At 47.5% G+C, this 16,981-nt stretch overlaps 1 protein-coding gene across 4 annotated transcripts in view; it reads left to right on the plus strand.

The window, feature by feature from the left end:
- The window catches only part of CAPS2 (calcyphosine 2), a 925,516-nt gene that overhangs the window by 464,523 nt on the left and 444,012 nt on the right, over positions 1–16,981 (plus strand). For all 4 annotated transcript variants that reach the window (XM_069229548.1, XM_069229545.1, XM_069229547.1 and 1 more), the window contains 2 exons: positions 10,898–10,993; positions 11,092–11,185. In XM_069229548.1, the coding sequence (XP_069085649.1) occupies positions 10,898–10,993; positions 11,092–11,185 (190 nt within the window). The remainder of the gene's footprint in view (positions 1–10,897; positions 10,994–11,091; positions 11,186–16,981) is intronic.

The following is a 16,981-nucleotide window of genomic DNA, read 5'->3' on the forward strand; positions in this document are numbered from 1 at the left end:
GCTACCTCTCACCCCTGAAGACCCTGATTCTGAGGATGAAGAGCAAGAGCTACCACATCGGCATCATGGGGATAGAAGCATAGCAAATCAAGGCAGACTGAGACGGGAACACATTGCAATCCAATACTTTGGAAGGTACGTGCTAACTGTTACCATACTCCCTAATGTCACACACAAAGAGTCCATGTGTTAAGTGGAAAGAACAAGAGATTTAATAAGTGCAAACAAAAAAACTATATACATTTTGAACAGGTCAGGGGCTGTAAAAGTCCACCTGGCATGGGACACATTGACTTCATGTGCCCCAACCCCAGGACTGTGTGGAGCTCAAACCCTACGCCGGGCTCGGCCAGCATGGCTGGTACTTGGGGGGTCAGCAGTACCCTGCCTTGCGCTTCCACTGCGAAGCAACCTGGTGTCACCAGCAGAGACACTGCTGACGGTGGAGCCCTCCTCACTATCTTGTGGTGTGTCGTCTGTGCCCCTGGCCACCTGCTGTGCCTCCATTAAGTCTACAGCGTGGCTGAGACGGCCCAGTCCACGTGCCACATCACTAGCAAAGTGGCCCATGTCCACTTGGAGGCTGACCGTGCGCCTAGAAAGACCTGTAGTGTTCACGGCCAGCCTTACAATGGATGATGACATTCTGTCTAGGTGGTTCAGCAGCTGCCTGTCCCGACGCCATGCACTCTCTATCTGCGTTAGCAGTCCATCCACGAGTTGACGCATGGAGAGTGCAAGGTCGCCCATGTGTGTACTTATCAGTTGCAACTCAGAATGTACAAGCTGCATGCTGTTTCCTTGATTGCGCTCCATGCGCCGCAATGCCCCTGTAATCCTCCTTATTTCTTGTGTCTGCAGGCGCTGACCCCGTAGGAGTGCGGCCTCCGTACGTGAAATGGAGGCATCCCCTGACTCTGCCTGCCGCTGTGAGGATGAATTTCCATGTCGCCTGCGACACGGTGGAGGCTCTGTGACGTCTCCCGTGGCACTTTGGCTAGGACCTGGTGCAGGCTCACACACCGATATGTCAACTGGTGTCTTGTGAGGGGACAGGGTGTTGGTGGTGCAGGTCGCAGTGGTGGCTGGGCCTGATCCCTCGTGTGGCTGCTGGCTGACCAGTGGCCCCTGGGTGCTTTGGCTGGTGGGGGTGTCTGGTGGGAGACCTGTGAGACATAGGGAACACACTGTCAGTATCTACTATCTGTTGTGAACTTCCTAATAAACTGTTGCCTATAAACTGGCTACTTGGCTACATTGCCCATAATGCACCATTCTGGTGATTGCTACTCTGAAATGGAGCTATTTTGGTTGTGCATGCTCCTATGTACAAGGTGGGTGGGGGTATGGCATTAATGAGGGTACATGCATGTCTCATTGTACTCACCGGTTGATGGTCCTGGCTCAGATGTGTCCAGCTCTCCCACCCCTCAGACTGCCTCAGGCTCAAGGGTCTCCTCTACCTTTTCCTCCAGGGGTGTGAGTGGTGGTAATGTTGATGGTCCCCCTCCTGTGCCCCTCATCTCCCGGAGCCACTCTGCCACCCTCTCCTTGGTCCGGGAGCGCAGGTCGTACCACCTTTTCTTGAGTTCATCAATGCTCCGGTGGCTGACACCCAGGGAGTTAACTTTTTCCTGGATGTCCATCCATAGTCTCCTTTTCTCAGACTCTGGCATGGTGAGGGCTGACCTTCCAAACAGTTGGTCTTGGTGCTAACAACACTCCTCAGTCAACACCTCCAACTCTTTTTCTGCAAACTTGAGTTTCCGCTTCCTTGGGGTCTCTGCCATGGTAGCTGCTGCTCTGTGTGTTTGCAGTTCTGCTGTTAAAATGGGTGTGGTCCTCCCTCCTCCCAGGTGTATTTGTAAACTTCCTGACTGTGATGTCATCATCATGTGCCAGGAAGTGTTTTCCAGGGTGTTCTGCAGCACCTGCATTCAATTTGCGGCACACTCGCAATTTGCGACACCCACTCGCAAATTGCGTGTCCGTTTTTTGCGCGGTCGCAAAAAGCGACCTTGCAAACTGCGGACGCGCTATCTGCGGTGCGACTGCATTTGCGAGTCGCAAATTGTCCTCGCGTTTTGTTCTTGCATTGCATTTAGCGAGTCGGAAATTGCGAGTCGCAATTACTCGCAATTTGCGAGTCGCAAATTTTTCCCTACCTACATCTGGCCCTAAAGGGGGTCTGCAGTGGGCGTTTGATGGTGGAACCTTTAGTTTGTAAAAAAAAAAGTAAAAAATTGTCATAACTAAATACATACTGCTTTGTCTATTTCTACAGAATGTGCCACCAGTAGCGTTTTTGTAACAGATAAACTGTGGCTGCCACACCAGCATGGGCAGATATAACTCCCTCATGTACGATTATCATTAATTCTAGCCTGGGGTCTTGGTAGGGGATCGATCTCCTACCCCCTAAATGGTTACATAAGGAATATTTTGGGCACTAAAGTGCTAGGAATATTTTGCTGGATATGCTTTTGTTAATAGGGTGGCATTGCTTGAAGTATTTCCAGCATCCAAAATGTCTTAATCTACCCTTGTGTGTGAACGAGTAATAGCAGCTGCCGTAGCAGTCTTAACTGCAGATTTGCCTGCTTCATCAGCCAGTGAATTGGAGACTACATGTACTCCAACACATTGGTGAATGTATGAATTACATGCGCCTGTGGCACACTCTTTGAATTCTGCCACCTTTCCCCAAACTACTTTATGCTTTGAAGTATTCCGGTGTGAGTCTCTGAATCCATCTAGGCACCAATCATGTAAGTTTTCATTAAAGGACTGGACACAGTAATGAGAATCACACATTGTAAGAGTGGGGAATTCAGGATCTGTATGCACCAGTGCCAGAATTCAAGCTTTGAGGTCAGCCAGTTGTACAGTGCAATCCCCTGGGAACTGTGTGAACGTTTTTGCAGGGTGAAACTCTCCATCCCTCATTACTCCATACACAGCTATGCAAGCTGTGGATTATTGATGTTTGGTGCCTATAGTAGACTGAGCTGAACCATCAATGTGTATATATAATGTATTTATGCTGATCAAGAGGCAGAATGTTAGTGGGCATTGGGCGTTCTTGTTCATACTGGAGAAATTCTCGAGTTTGATGTGTAGGGTCAAACACATAATCTACATCAGTGGCAGTCAAGGAAGTGGTCCATTATATCCTGGGATGTAAGTCTTTCACCCTGGCCTTTGTGACAACCTCTAAGGCTGGGGCGGGAGTAACGGTGTGGTGTGTGTGTCGCACATCCCCACTTCAAAGCATAATAATAACCACAAGGTGAGGTGCTCATATACTATTAACACATTTGTTGCCATAATGTGTCCCAGCAGAGCCAGGACAAAACCGTAGATCCTAACCCAACTTGTATCACAAAATTGCTACAGGAGCATCTATAATACATGTACAAAAAGTAAATAGTAGAACTAACACCCTATTATATGCTAATATGACTAGTATTCTAGAAAGTTTAAAATCATAGTATATTGCATTCCACAATCAAAGAGCCCAGACATTATGTAATGTAATCAGTGATGTTTTTACTTCTTCTTGGTACAGTCCAACAATCAATATAGTTGTTCCAGTAATGACAAATTACAGATGTTTCAGCCGACATGTGTTTCATCCAGTCTTTGTTTTTTCTCAAGGCTATAACTGGGAATATGTCATATCCCAGAAATGTTGTGATAAAGACTAAAGAACAAAAAGTTCCTCCAAAAAGTAGACCAAAAGTCAGACAGGCTGCATATTCCGATGCAATAGTCACGACGCACACTGTAAGCAGTATAGAGTGCCGCAGTCGTTGACCTTCAATCGCAATTTCAGATTTGCGGTTGGAGGCCAGCGACTGACACGCCGCACTGCTTATCAAAGACTGAAGGAGAGAGTATTGCATCGGAATATGCAGCCTGCTCAGACCATACTTAAATAAAAACCTCCACACAACTTTGAGGTCCCATAGTTTCAAAGTTTGACAAACTTTAAAAACAAGAGGCTGGTTTGTTCCTACTACACAACATTTCTAGGATATAACATGTTATAACTGTAAAGACAAGGGCCCCTGCTAGTATAGTGAGCTCCAACCCAGGGAAAACAGTAAATTGGAATAAACAGAGGACACTCTACATATTATATCTGGCTGCATAAGAAAATTAATTTCATGAAAGAGGGCAAAAACTAATGAGTAACAATCCCCAGTTGATGCAGCAATACAGTCCATGGCCACCTAGATAACTATGAGGAGAAAAAGGAACAAAGAGTAAGAAGGGGTGGAAGCTGTATGAAACTGGAGACACAAAAACTGATTACTCTATCCTTAGACATAAGGACAGGCCATGATTACTAAAGCATGAACAACGAGCGGAGGATGGGCACTACCAGAAAATGCTGAGGAGAGCCGTTGCCAAGGAAAAGAGAGCCACGGAGATTCAAGACTGAGAGGGACCAGCTATGGAAAGGGAATTCCAGGACAGGGAAACCACCAGGACGTGACTGCTGACCCTCGACGAACCTGCCAAAGCTTGGTCTGGGGAGTGGTGGACACTGCTAGAGGATGCTGACTTGACTTCTCACAACATTCTAAGATGTGAGCTGATCATTGCCCATTCACTAATTAAGCACAGTTTGGAGATAAGATTCTGGAATCTAAACTGGATTGTTTATTCCTGACGGAGACCTGAGCCAGGGCAGATTCTGACCAAGACTTTCTTACAGCTTTTCCCATGGGTTATGATGTGGAGAGATTAGATAGGCACGATAGGAGGGGAGGCTGAAGCGAGTCCCCAAAACATTTTTAAAATAAAGAAAAGGGGCCAGGGTACGGACACCCTGCCCTTAGCTCTGGTGGTGGGGTCCCAGAAGCATTTATTTTATTTTAATGAGAGTCTCGGTGGATCCGCCATAAAAATACAAAATTTTAAAAAATTAAAAAGGATTGTGAGCTTCCGCGCTTTACTATAATGCTCCCGGGTGGGCCAAGTCCAAGGGCTTTTGTATAAAAAAGCAGGGGGAGGGTCTCCTGGCCCTCCAGTTGCCCAAGGGACTGCCACCTCCCCGGGGCTTATAAGTTATATGCGGGGGCGTGTGCCCCCGCCCTGGAAACTACCACCTCCCCAGGGCAGATCTTAAATATGCAGGGGCCGTGTGCCCCCATGCTGCCCCGGGGACTACCACATCCCTAGTGTGATAAATGTACTTAATGCGGGGGCCTGTGGCTCCCCTGCGCTCCGGGGTCCACCACCCCCCGGCGCTACACTGAATTTGGAGGGGGGCCACCCCCAGGGGCAAAACTTGAAAAAAAGAAAGGGAGTCCTGTGGCACCCCCAAGCCCTGGGGCCCACCACCTCCCAGGGGCTACACTAAATTATGAGTGGGGGGCCTGTGCAACCCTGCCCTCCCTCTGACCCAGGGACCACCACCTCCCCCGGGCTGTGCGCACAGTTGGCTGGGGTCTCCGGTAATGCTCCCACACAGAGGGAGGAGCTAATAATTGCTGTGACCCAGGGGTGGGTTCCCCGGGACACAATAAGAGAGTTGGCCCCATGGGACGGGGCCCCCCAGGGAGTATTTCATGGAAGGGGGGGCTGCATAGTTTAAAGTTATACCCTGGGGGGTAGAATCCTTCAGCCCAAGAGGCATGTTCAGGGGGTTGAGGGTTGGCTGACCCTCCCCTTTTTAATAAAATCAGCCCCAGGGCCTCGATAGCATCCTGCACCCTGCATGGAGCCAGCGAGTGCCATGGTCCCTCACATGGTGTTTGGTGGATGCACTGGATGGGCATCGGGGCGCCCAACTATTATTGATGAAGTCGCTGGAGGGTGGGGCCCCCAGGACCATAAAAGACTCAATGAGGGGGTGTTGAAAGCGGTGCATTCTGGTTGGCTGAGGCTGGGCCCTAGCCAGGCAGAACTCACCACTCCCGTCAGAGGTGGATGATAACACTCACACTATAACCTGCGCTCATCCTTGAGCAGCTTTTCCCAGAGAAGTCAGGCTTATCACATTGGCAATGTGTAAAGCAATGGCACAGAAATACCACACACCAATTACGGTGAGCATCACAAAAGAGATTTCATACGAGGTATATGTAAATACGTTTTGAATTCAAAACACACATTTACATACCATGAATAACATGCAACGTAAGGCAGGAATCACCATTTGAAATAACATTAGCAGTACTAGCCCCAACTATGTTAAAACAACATTTGCAGAATGCACACGTGCGAAAATTAATACATTCCCTCCCAGCACCCAGATGAGGTGCCAAACGTTGTAAGCACGAGACCCACCCTAGCGATTACCCCAACTCAGTTATACACAGTCCTAGGGTGCACATTGGTTAACAACAATAGCAGCAAGATGTACATACAGATCAATGCAGCACTTTAAATTAGCTCTGCGGCCTGGCTCGCACAGGTAAAGTTTAAGGTCAACTGTGTAAGTCTTCTGGCATGAATTAACATGCCTGGCAGCACTGTCGTATGGTGTAACAATTACCCGCTATCACTCCCACACACTCACTTCGCACTGCCAAGTGGTGCCATGGATATTAGGTGGCTTGTAAATTACGAACTTGCATGCACTCGTTCCCAGCACCCTAAAGTGGTGCACTGATATCCAGCAGGTCAGCTGTCACTGTGCTCGCAGGCCCCTCTACCCTCCCCCTGCTGGGCCCCACACCCTTGTTCCACATTCCAACTGGCCCTACTACCCCACCTCCCACTAGCTCAAGATGCAAATAGCCTTTCCCCGGATGTTAGGCCACACATGGCCGGCGTCATTCTTTTTCAGGCAGTTGAGGACAATGTGGGGGGGGAAAGGAAGAGATACCAGCTGAGCAGAAAATAGTCAACAAATGGAGATTTTGCCAACATTTTGGAAGTTCACTGTGAAAGGTCTCTGCACCGTGCTTTCCAGCGCAGGCCCAGGTCTGCAAAGCACAGGGGAAGGTTGTTGGGGGACACACGCTAGTCACAATGGCACCCAGTCGAGCCAGGCACTCTGATACTCAATAGTTACCAAATCCTGTGCCTCCCTGGGAGGAGGTGCAACATCAGGGGTGAGATGACTTGAGAAGCCCCAGGGAGTCCTGGTTGCACACAAGGAGATACCAATCCACACCACCTTGAATGAGGGGGCTACGTTGGGTGCGTGATGAATTGAGTCGCTCTGGACAAATCCGATCACAAACACAAAGTGCTCAATGCCGTACCTCCCTGAAATGAGGCACTACGACTTGAGCTGTACCAGACAATCTGATTGAACACACAAGAAGGATTCCACTCCCGTACCTCCCCGGAATGAGGCACAGCGACTGGTGCATGATGACTTGTTGCACCAGACACTTCCAATCACAACCGCAATGTGTTTAATGTTGTGCCTTCCTGGAATGAGGCACAATGTCTGTTGTGTGATTACTTGAGCTGCACCAGACAGTCCTTGAGCATGTACATGAAGGATCCCAGTTCCGTGCCTCCCTTGAATGAGGCACAAAATCTGGTGCTTGATGACTTGAGTTGCACCAGAAAATCTGGCTACACACACAAAAGATGCAAGTTCAGCGGGCCGCACAAGGTAGGATATAGCGCTGCTCTTTGGAAGCCCACGACCTCCGAGTGTCGTCACCTATGACATGGACACCACGCACAGTGAGCATGCAGTCGGTATTTGCTTGCGAGAAATGTGACACACTCAACAAAGGCTGGCCACGTGGAGTCCTGCACCAGTGAATCTGCTCACAACAAACCAGCCACTTATGCGTGGCATGGCCCCAGGATGAAGGGCCACACTCCTTGAAATGCAGGCAATACTTTAAAGGCACTGCACCAGGCAAAAACGGTCTCCAGATAGTATACTTGCTTCAGCGATCGCATGTTTGCTGCTGCCTGATGAAGTCCAGCTAACAATGCAAGTAATTACAAGGGCACCACTCTCCAGATGACACCCGTAAAAGATGTAGGTCCCTCATGGGAGGTCTTTGAGGTCCCTAAGACCTCCGCAAGAGAACATGGGGCACGCCGTTATACCCTTGGAGAGCACACTTCAGAGTGCAGCGACCAGTTTGCCCAGGCCAACCAAGATGCTGGAAGGGTGTGCAGCCCCTTCCTGGGGGCAGTAAATAATCCTTGTGCACAACAGGTTCCTCTGGCAGTGTGCAACACACAGTCCAGCGTCTCCGTTTCACGTTCCTGCAAGGGTAGCTCTAAGTTGCTGAAGTGTGGTACCAGTAAATAGTAAGTACTGAAGTGTGCCTTTGAAGTTGGGGTTCAAAGGGTTCCCCTTTCAACAACAGATGTCTCCCCTAAATTTCAGTCCTGTCTGCCATGGGGCCATGGAATGCAGTTTGTTATCTTTAGTGGGGACAAGATCTTGCTCCCAGAGGCCAAGTGTCAAAACCTCTCCCTCCAGTCTATCCAGCCAAGCCCTCAACTGACCTGTTGTTCCAGGTGTCCAAGATTTATGGATGTTGCTGGGGAATGCAAATTTTTGCTTTATCCAGCCTCCAGTGAAATAGAGTTGGAACTGAAAGGCCCCAAAAGAGAGTTTTTAGAACATAGAAATGCCCACTTCTTAGAAGTGGCATTTCTGGAACATTACTGACAAACCCGCTTTTACCATGAGAAGAAATTGGTCCTTGTGAATCCAATGGTAAGAAGCACCATGAGGCTGCTCAACTGCAATCCACTGCAGTTCAGGATCAATTGTAGCCTATCCCCATTTTAACCTATGGGCATAGCAGCACTCATATGCAGTGAAAACACACATGGGTATTATTTCACTACATGGCCACATGTGCCCTGGCGCACTCACAAGCCTGGACACAAGGGACACCACATGGGTGCAAATGTGCTTATTCAGGCCTGCTGTGGCAGGCCAAGTACATTGGGGCGCACCAGTGTGCATATGTGCACAGAGCTGTCAGTGCCACTTTCCTGGCATAGGTAGCAAGGCGCAGGTGCCTTCACACTGTATTCACAGTGGGAAAGTGCCTAGGGCCCCAAAGGCACTTTAAACTTCATTACGCAAGTGCACACCCACTGGCCTGCTGTGCCATGCTCAGTGTACATTGAAACATCATTGTGCAAGTGTGCGCATGTTGCCCTGCCAGACCATGTTCAGCAAGTGTCAGAATACCATTGCAAGTGTGCCCACTCCAACCTTTAGTGGAAGATCCAGTACACACTGGTTAGCACCACTTCCCACCATGCATAGGAAGGGCGCTATCACTTCCACACTGTACTCAGTCCTGGGCCTTATGCCACTCACAGGGAATCAGCAAAACCAATGGGAATGGCCATCCACCTAGGAAGGGAGAGCCCACGTGGGGGTTCATCTCTACCTGGGATGGGACCACCCTTATGCCACTGCCCTGCTGTACGCTTACCAACCTTACCGCCCTTCAGGGGCCACCATATGGGTAGCGTAAGGTGTGTTCAGGGTTGGTAAAGGATTGAGGGACGCCACCCTGGGTGCAGATGCACCTGCGACTCCAAAGGCCTGCACTATCAAGCCTGATACATGTGGGTCAAGCTGTTCTGGTGGGTGGTAACGACCCACCAGTAGCCAGGGCCCTAACTGCCCAGGTATGTGATGTACCTTTTTGCAGGACACTCCTGGGTACAGCCCTCAACCGCCCACGTAAGTGCCTATTCCTGGCCTATGTAGGAAGGACGCGTGCACTTTCCCGCTGCAGTACAGTGGGAAATTGCACAGAGTCCACGCCAAAAGCGTCAGCAAAAAACTGTGAGGAAAAAGCAAAACGTTTCAGGGAAATTTCCCTAACAAGGCCTTCTCCAACAGGGGGGCACCATGGAGTTTGGATTCCCTGGGGTGTTTGAGGGCTCAGGGAGGGGGACTATGTGGCCTCCCTCCTCCTTTAAAAAACGCACAACACCAAGGTTTGTGGTCCCTGGGGCCTAATAAAGCTCGGGCGGCGTACGCCATAAAACACATAGATAAGGATAAGGATAGTTTAACATCATTACAGAGGGAACACCAGTGATGCAGGAACCATCATTTAGTAAAAGTGGATATGTAAAGGAGACAATTTGCCCACCTCCCATTCTAGACATAAAAATTGTTTTATTTGCTTACAGTACATTTTGTAAAGCCTGCTGTTTATCTGGATGTTGTTCATGGCTAACTATGGCGAAAGAAATTGTGCCTTGAGACTCTGGCATTTTGCCTGGCTAAACCTGGTTAAACATCTTCTCTGAATGGATATAGACATATCAATCACAATGAAATTACAGAAATAATACCATATCTATGCTGATATTATTCATAGTGTCAATGGTAAGATGAAATGTAACGTCACCAGTGATAATAATCGATGTTAATTGTAATGATGTTTACGTCATATGTGAGGTCAAGAGCAGTGCATTTGGTGGGAGGGCTATTGTTTTTATGGTAGGGGAAGAGAAGATCTGGAAACTGATAGTATACAATATTTTACGAAGACCTATAGAGAATTATTCCAAATGAACATTCTGGAGCAAAATGAGTTATGTATGCTGACAGTGCTCTAACATAACACAAAATGATAGGATATAGAAAAGTACCTTTTGTTTCCCTGAGTGATGAATTACCCATCGGGTAATTTTTATTGCAATTCTGGCTGCATTTAGATGTGTTATGTTTGAGGGCAGCACAGGCACTTATGTTAATCAGAAAATATATGATTAATCAGAATGTGAATAAAACATACACTGTCACTTATTCCTGTTTGTAGTGCATTACCCCTTTCTTCTTTCATTATTTTCTATAAACAAGTTCTGTCAAATATTGAAATCAGTAAATCGTACCTCTAATAAAAAAGGTCTTAGATCAAACATCAAGCTTGTAAACGAAAAGAAATTACAATATTACCATTTTACTTTTTTTCAGGAATGGACGTGATGCATGTAAAGAACTCATTGGATTCTTTTTTGCATATGACGGGTCCCTAACTATTTATGAATATAGACACTTTGGAAAAAATAGGCAAGTAAAAGAATTTGCAAAAAACATTGAATTTAACAAATCAATCCGTTTTATATATTATTGAGCTTAACATTTCAACATCTTAACTTTCCCCAAAGAACAAGTGCACTACCTTTTATCCGGAAGGGCATTTATAGTCATCAGTGTGGAAGGCGAAAAGGAAAGCAGTATGAACTGAGAGATATCTGTGTTGTAAGTGTTTTTTTCTTAATCATGTCGTCTTTGGCTCAACAGCAAAAATCAGTAGATGTTTTTAGATATTTTGTGTTATGCTGTTTTTCCATTATGCAATGTTTACTTTTACGTGGCTTGTTAGGAACACAGTAGTAGGCATTATGGAAGATAGACTGCTTGTCTGGGGTTTTCTATGTTGGTGCCTATTTGGGGTGGTTTGGTCTTTGAACTTGCCCGTCAACGTTTGTGTTTTCACGTTTGGCATGCAGACTGCAGCTTGCACAATGAGGATTTTACAAGCGGTGTAGGCAGAACTAGGTTGGGTCTGCAGTTCCAACCTTTCCCATAGCTGTGTGCACAATGATTATGCATGTCTCATCTTATCCTAAGAGTGTTTGATTGACCCTTTCCCCTCTATGTCTTTGTTTCTTCCATTCCCAAAGTATTTCTGTGTGTTTGAGTTTGAGGCATCCTTCATTGGACTTCGAGGCATCCATTTCTTTGTTGATTGAGTTACTTGCCATATCATCTGTCTCCCTGTCCAAAAGTGCATTGTTTCCCATTATTTGTGCCTGTTTACCTGTTACAAATGGTTAACGCCTTAGATCTCAGTACGCAGGTCAAGTGAATTCACAGGCAGGTCCCTCAGACCCACTCTCAATCAAAATGTATTTCCTTAGACTATTTTCCAGGCACTAGGATGGACCTGGAAACAGTTGTAAGTAATGCTCCCGCTCTCTGCTAGGGGGCATCATCAAGCTCTGCTCCGTCTCTGTATTGCCCCAGAGGTGACAAAGTGAAGCAGGATAGAAGTACCATCCCTGCTTGCTGGCCTCAGTTCCTTTCTTTCCGCACCTTCCAAAGCAGATCCATTGCTTCTCTCGTAGGGCATTTCCATATACAGTCATAAGCGTTTAATAGTTCCGCTTGCGTGCGGGGACCCCGGAGCACTTATTCCAATATAACTTCTTAAGTGTTCATGTTTGCCTTACTTCAGGAATGCCTGCAAAGTCACTTAAGAATGTCCATTTGCAGCCTAGAGGAAAGGCTACAGTGTCCAAGATTCTTCATTCAGTTTGCTTTAAAAAAGGACAAAATGAAGGCCTTTGCATTCAAATGCATGAAAGAGTTGAAATTTCAGGCGAAAAAGTATTTCACAAACCTTTTTATAATCCAAAATAATGATGGAGTGCAGGGCAGTGTAGCACATAGCCTGCCATTATCAATGAAGAAAAAGGAGGCTGTGACATTAAGAATGGCCAGTCCTCCAGTATCCCATCATGCCTAGAGTGAGGCAGTTACCTCAGTTCTTTTTTCTGGCACCTGCTGACAGGATCCTGGAGCACTGAGCTCGACCTTTGTAGGTTTTTCCTCCAAAAATCCGTGAAATTTTCGTGACAACTGTTCACTCTACGTCTTTTGACTTTCTTTCTTCAATTTGGTCTTTTTCTGACTGGAATAAGGCTTTTTCCTGAACAAAATGCCTTCTCTTTTTGACAGATGCCCAAGATGTGGCAGGAAAAAAGCCAAAACAGACCCTCATGATGTCTGTATTATCTGCCTACCATCCTCACACCTTCCTTCCTCATGTGATATCTGCAGGACATTTTCCAGACGTACCCTGTGCGACAGGGAGAAGATTTGCCTTCAAGGAAAAGCAGAAAATCGACGCCAGCAAAAAGTCAGTGGGACCTCTGAGCGAGGTGAAGGTCAGTCTTCCACCAGAGCTCTTCCCTCAGCCTCCATGGAAGGTCTGAGAGGCATTTTTTGGGCAGAAAATGCTTTCCCCGTCAACATCGAGAGCAGGTACGGCACCCACATGTTCGCCATCGGAGTCTGGATCGACATTGCACAAATGTCGTCGCACAACATCGAGAGACCGCACAACGTCGACACTGCAGCATGACATTGATGACTCCGGAGGCTCGGCATGCGGCGTCAAGGAGTGTGTCGACATTGGTGGATTCGATGTAGAGAGGAAGGAAACGTCGTTGTCACAGTCCAACAGTCCAACGTCTAGATCACTGTCGACGAAGGGAGAGGTCGACGTCGATGAGTCCCTCAACATCGAGGAGACAGAAGACTTCTAAAAGGAGAAGGATTTATTCCTCATCAGAGTGACAACGTTCCAGGGAAGTTTTGCCTTCGCTGGTTCTCCTTCCTTCATCTCCGTCTCCCATTATCGCTCTACCTCCTGCTGCAACTCTGCATCCTCAAGAGCTGCTTGCCCCACTGCCGGCTTCTCCGCTGCTACAGACACCTATGCCACTTCCAGTGCCTCAAGCACAGAACGTCACTCTAACTCCCAGACCGCAATCAAGATCGTGCCACTGTTCACACCATAGCTATCATACATCTAGCTGTTCTACAACGAGATCAAGGCACTCTCGTCACAGATCACGACAAAGGTCAAGGTCACGCTCTTTCCGATGCTACCACACAGAGACTCCTCATTGTCTACCAGAGACTATTCACCTACTCTTTCTGACTCGCTTCAACCTCGTACGTCATAAGTGGATGACGTTAATACCTTTCAGGAAGTCTTAGTTCCAGGCGCTGGAAAACTTAACATTCCAATGGTTGTCCCCACACCAACTACCTCAGTCATTTTTTAAACGCTTCAGCAACATTCGGCCTGAAGACCTTTACTTCCTCTGGTATCGGGTGTCCTAGAACCCGCCATGGAAGTCTTCCTTACACCGGCCACGAAAAAGTCTGCTCCTTCCAGACTACTAAAAAAGTACATCCTCCGGAACAAGACCTTTGTTTCTATGCTCCTACCCTCCCCCTGATTCAGTGGTGATCCTTGCGGCCTGTAAATCTCATGCCGCTTCTCGGTCGGCTACCTCTCCGCTGGACAAAGAGAGTCGAAAGATGGATTTGGCAGGCCGCTAAGTATGTAGTTCGGCTGCAACATCCATAAAGGCAGCAAGCGCCACAGCCCTCTTCGGAAGATATGAAAGGGCCTTGTGGGACTCGCTGCTCCAATTTGCTGACCATCTCCTGAGGGATCAGAAAGAGTATTTTTCAGAGGTTGTGTAGGAAGGTGCTATGGTCTCCATCCAGGTCATTAGCGCAGCAGAGGACTCATCCTTGCTCTCGGCACATGCATACTGCCATGGGATATCCTTAAGGAGGCATGCCTGGCGGCGTTTAACATCCCTCAAACCAGACGCTCAACAACATGTTCAAAACTTGCCATTTTCAGGATCCATACTGTTTGGCTCTCGTGCTGATGATTAAATGGCAAGAATGAAGACAGAACTGAACACTTTGAAAGCAATAGGTCTTGAAAAATCTAAAGACCAAAGTTCCTTCCATCTCTTCGAGCGCCGCTACCCTTCTCAGAGGGTTCAAACCCCTCAGTGGCCGTCTAATAGATTGCAGCAGCAGTTCCAAAGAGCCTATCAGCCTCAAAGGAAACAACATAGAGGATGAGTGGCACACTAGTCTACTCAGGGTATTCGTCAACAACCAGCCGTAAAACCCTTAAAGTTTTCTTCCCCCGAGGCCGTTATCCACTCCGGTGGGGGGAAACATCACCAATCACTTAACAGAGTGGCAACGAATTACAACAGATACTTGGGTCTTAAACATTGGGCAGAATCGGTAGTGTCTCAGATTTTCCACTCCACCGCCAAGTATTCCGCCAAAGGCAACCACTTCTCATCTCACCCTCTTAAAGGTGGAGGTTTCCATCGTGCTAGAAAATAAAGTGATAGAACCTGTTCCTCTCACCCAGAGAGGAAAAGGCATTTATTCAAGATACTTTCTGGTCCCAAAAAAGGACAAAAAGGAATTCAGACCCATTCTAGACCTGAAGGTTGCCACCCATTGGATCAAAAAAGGAAAATTTCAGGATGCTGGCCTTACACCAAATATATCCCCAAATTCACCAAGGGGACTGGCTTTGCTCAGTCGACCTACACGATGCCTACTTTCATATCACAATTGCAAAAAAACTTTGAAAGTTCCTGCGATTTGTGGTGGGGAAACGACACTACCAATACACTGTCCTGCCATTTGGTCTCAAATCAGCACCCAGAACTTTTTCCAAATGCATGGCTGTCGTAGCAGCACATTTTCTAAAGCACCGAATATTTATTTACTAATATCTGGACGACTGGTTTATCAAGGCAGCCACCTTTCCAGAAGCCCAGCAGCATTTCAATTGGACATGCGATCTTGTGTGTCGCCTAGGTCTTCATGTCAATTTTCCCAAGCCGTGACAAAGACTGTCCAGAGACTGCACTACTTAGGAGCTATCATAGACACGCTGCAGGGAAAAGTGTAACCTTCAGAGGAACAAGGCTTATCAATCCTACGGAAGTGCTGTGTGCTCAAGACTATTCTTCGCCCCACAGTTCACACAGATTCCTCATTTCTAGGCTCCATGGCCTCCTGCATTTGCCTAACTCCCAAAGTTCGCCTCCACATGCGACCTCTCCAGGAGTACCTGGAGGACCAATGGAATCAACGGATGGGAAACTGGGAAGACAGAACCAGTCTTATCCACCCATGCACTCCAATCCCTCAGTTGATGATGCTCTCCAGTCAATCTGCAACAAGGAATGCCTTTTCGCCCCACATACTCTGTCTCAGACCATCGTGACGGATGCTTCTCCCCTCGGGTGGGGAGCTCATATGGATCACTTTCAAATACAAGGTCTCTGGTCTCCAAAGGAAAAGTCTTACAACAGCAATCTCCTCGAGCTACGAGCGGTTCACCTTGCTCTCAAAGCCTTTCTCCCTTCGTTCAACACCAACACCCTGCTTGTCCAGACGAACACTACAACCAACATGTATTACCTGAACAAGCAGGGGGGACCAAATCCAGAGTCTTGCCTTACAATATGGTACTGGCTCCTGGCCAGGAATATGAAGATAATAGCAACTCACCTTCCAGGGGTTCAGAATGTACAAGGGGATGCCCTCAGCAGGGTTTAAGATGAGAACCACGAGTCGGTTCTGAATTAAGACGTTATTCACGATATATTCCGCTTGTGGGGCACACCTTCTATCGACCTTTTCGCCACAGCAGACAACAAAAAATGCTGAGGCTTCGCCTCCAGATTTTACCATCCAGAATCACTGGGGAATGCGCTTTGGATAAATTGGTCCAACAAATTTCTGTACGCTTTTCCACCAATTCCACCGATCCCAGAAGTCCTAAACAAACTCTCAATGACCTCAGCCAGAATGATCCTCATTGCCCCAGAACGGCAGAGGACGTGGTGGTTTCCGGACCACCTTCACCGGTCGCTCCGACCACATCTCGGGCTTCCATGCAGATCAGACCTCCTCACAAAGTTCGGAGGTCAGATGACACACCCCAATCTCCTTCTTGAATTTGCCAGCATGGCTGCTAAACTTGTGCAGTATGGGCCCTTACATCTTTCACAGGACTGTATAGAAATTCTGAAAGAGGCGAAACGGCCTTCCACCCGAGCTGCTTATGCCTCCAAATGGAAGAGATTTTGTATCTGGTGTTCCTCTGAGAAGATAGGCCCAGCATCTTGCCAGGAGGATGTCATCCTGCCATATTTGTTACACTTAGCAAAGTCTAGTTTACAATTCTCTTCTATTAAAGTCCATCTGGCAGCTTTGACTGCATACAGAAAAGGCTCTTCACAAACCTCTTTCATTCAGTTGCCAGTCATAAAAGATTTTCTAGAGGGACTAAAGAAAGTTTTCCCACCATTCAGGCGTCCTTCCCCCACCATGAGAGTTGAACGTCGTTGTTTCACGTCTCATACATCATCCATTTGAACCCGTACACAAATCATCTCTCCAGCACCTCACTTGGAAAATGGC

This window comes from Pleurodeles waltl, chromosome 4_1 (genome assembly GCF_031143425.1).
Source record: "Pleurodeles waltl isolate 20211129_DDA chromosome 4_1, aPleWal1.hap1.20221129, whole genome shotgun sequence".
Classification (NCBI taxonomy): Eukaryota; Metazoa; Chordata; class Amphibia; order Caudata; family Salamandridae; genus Pleurodeles; species Pleurodeles waltl.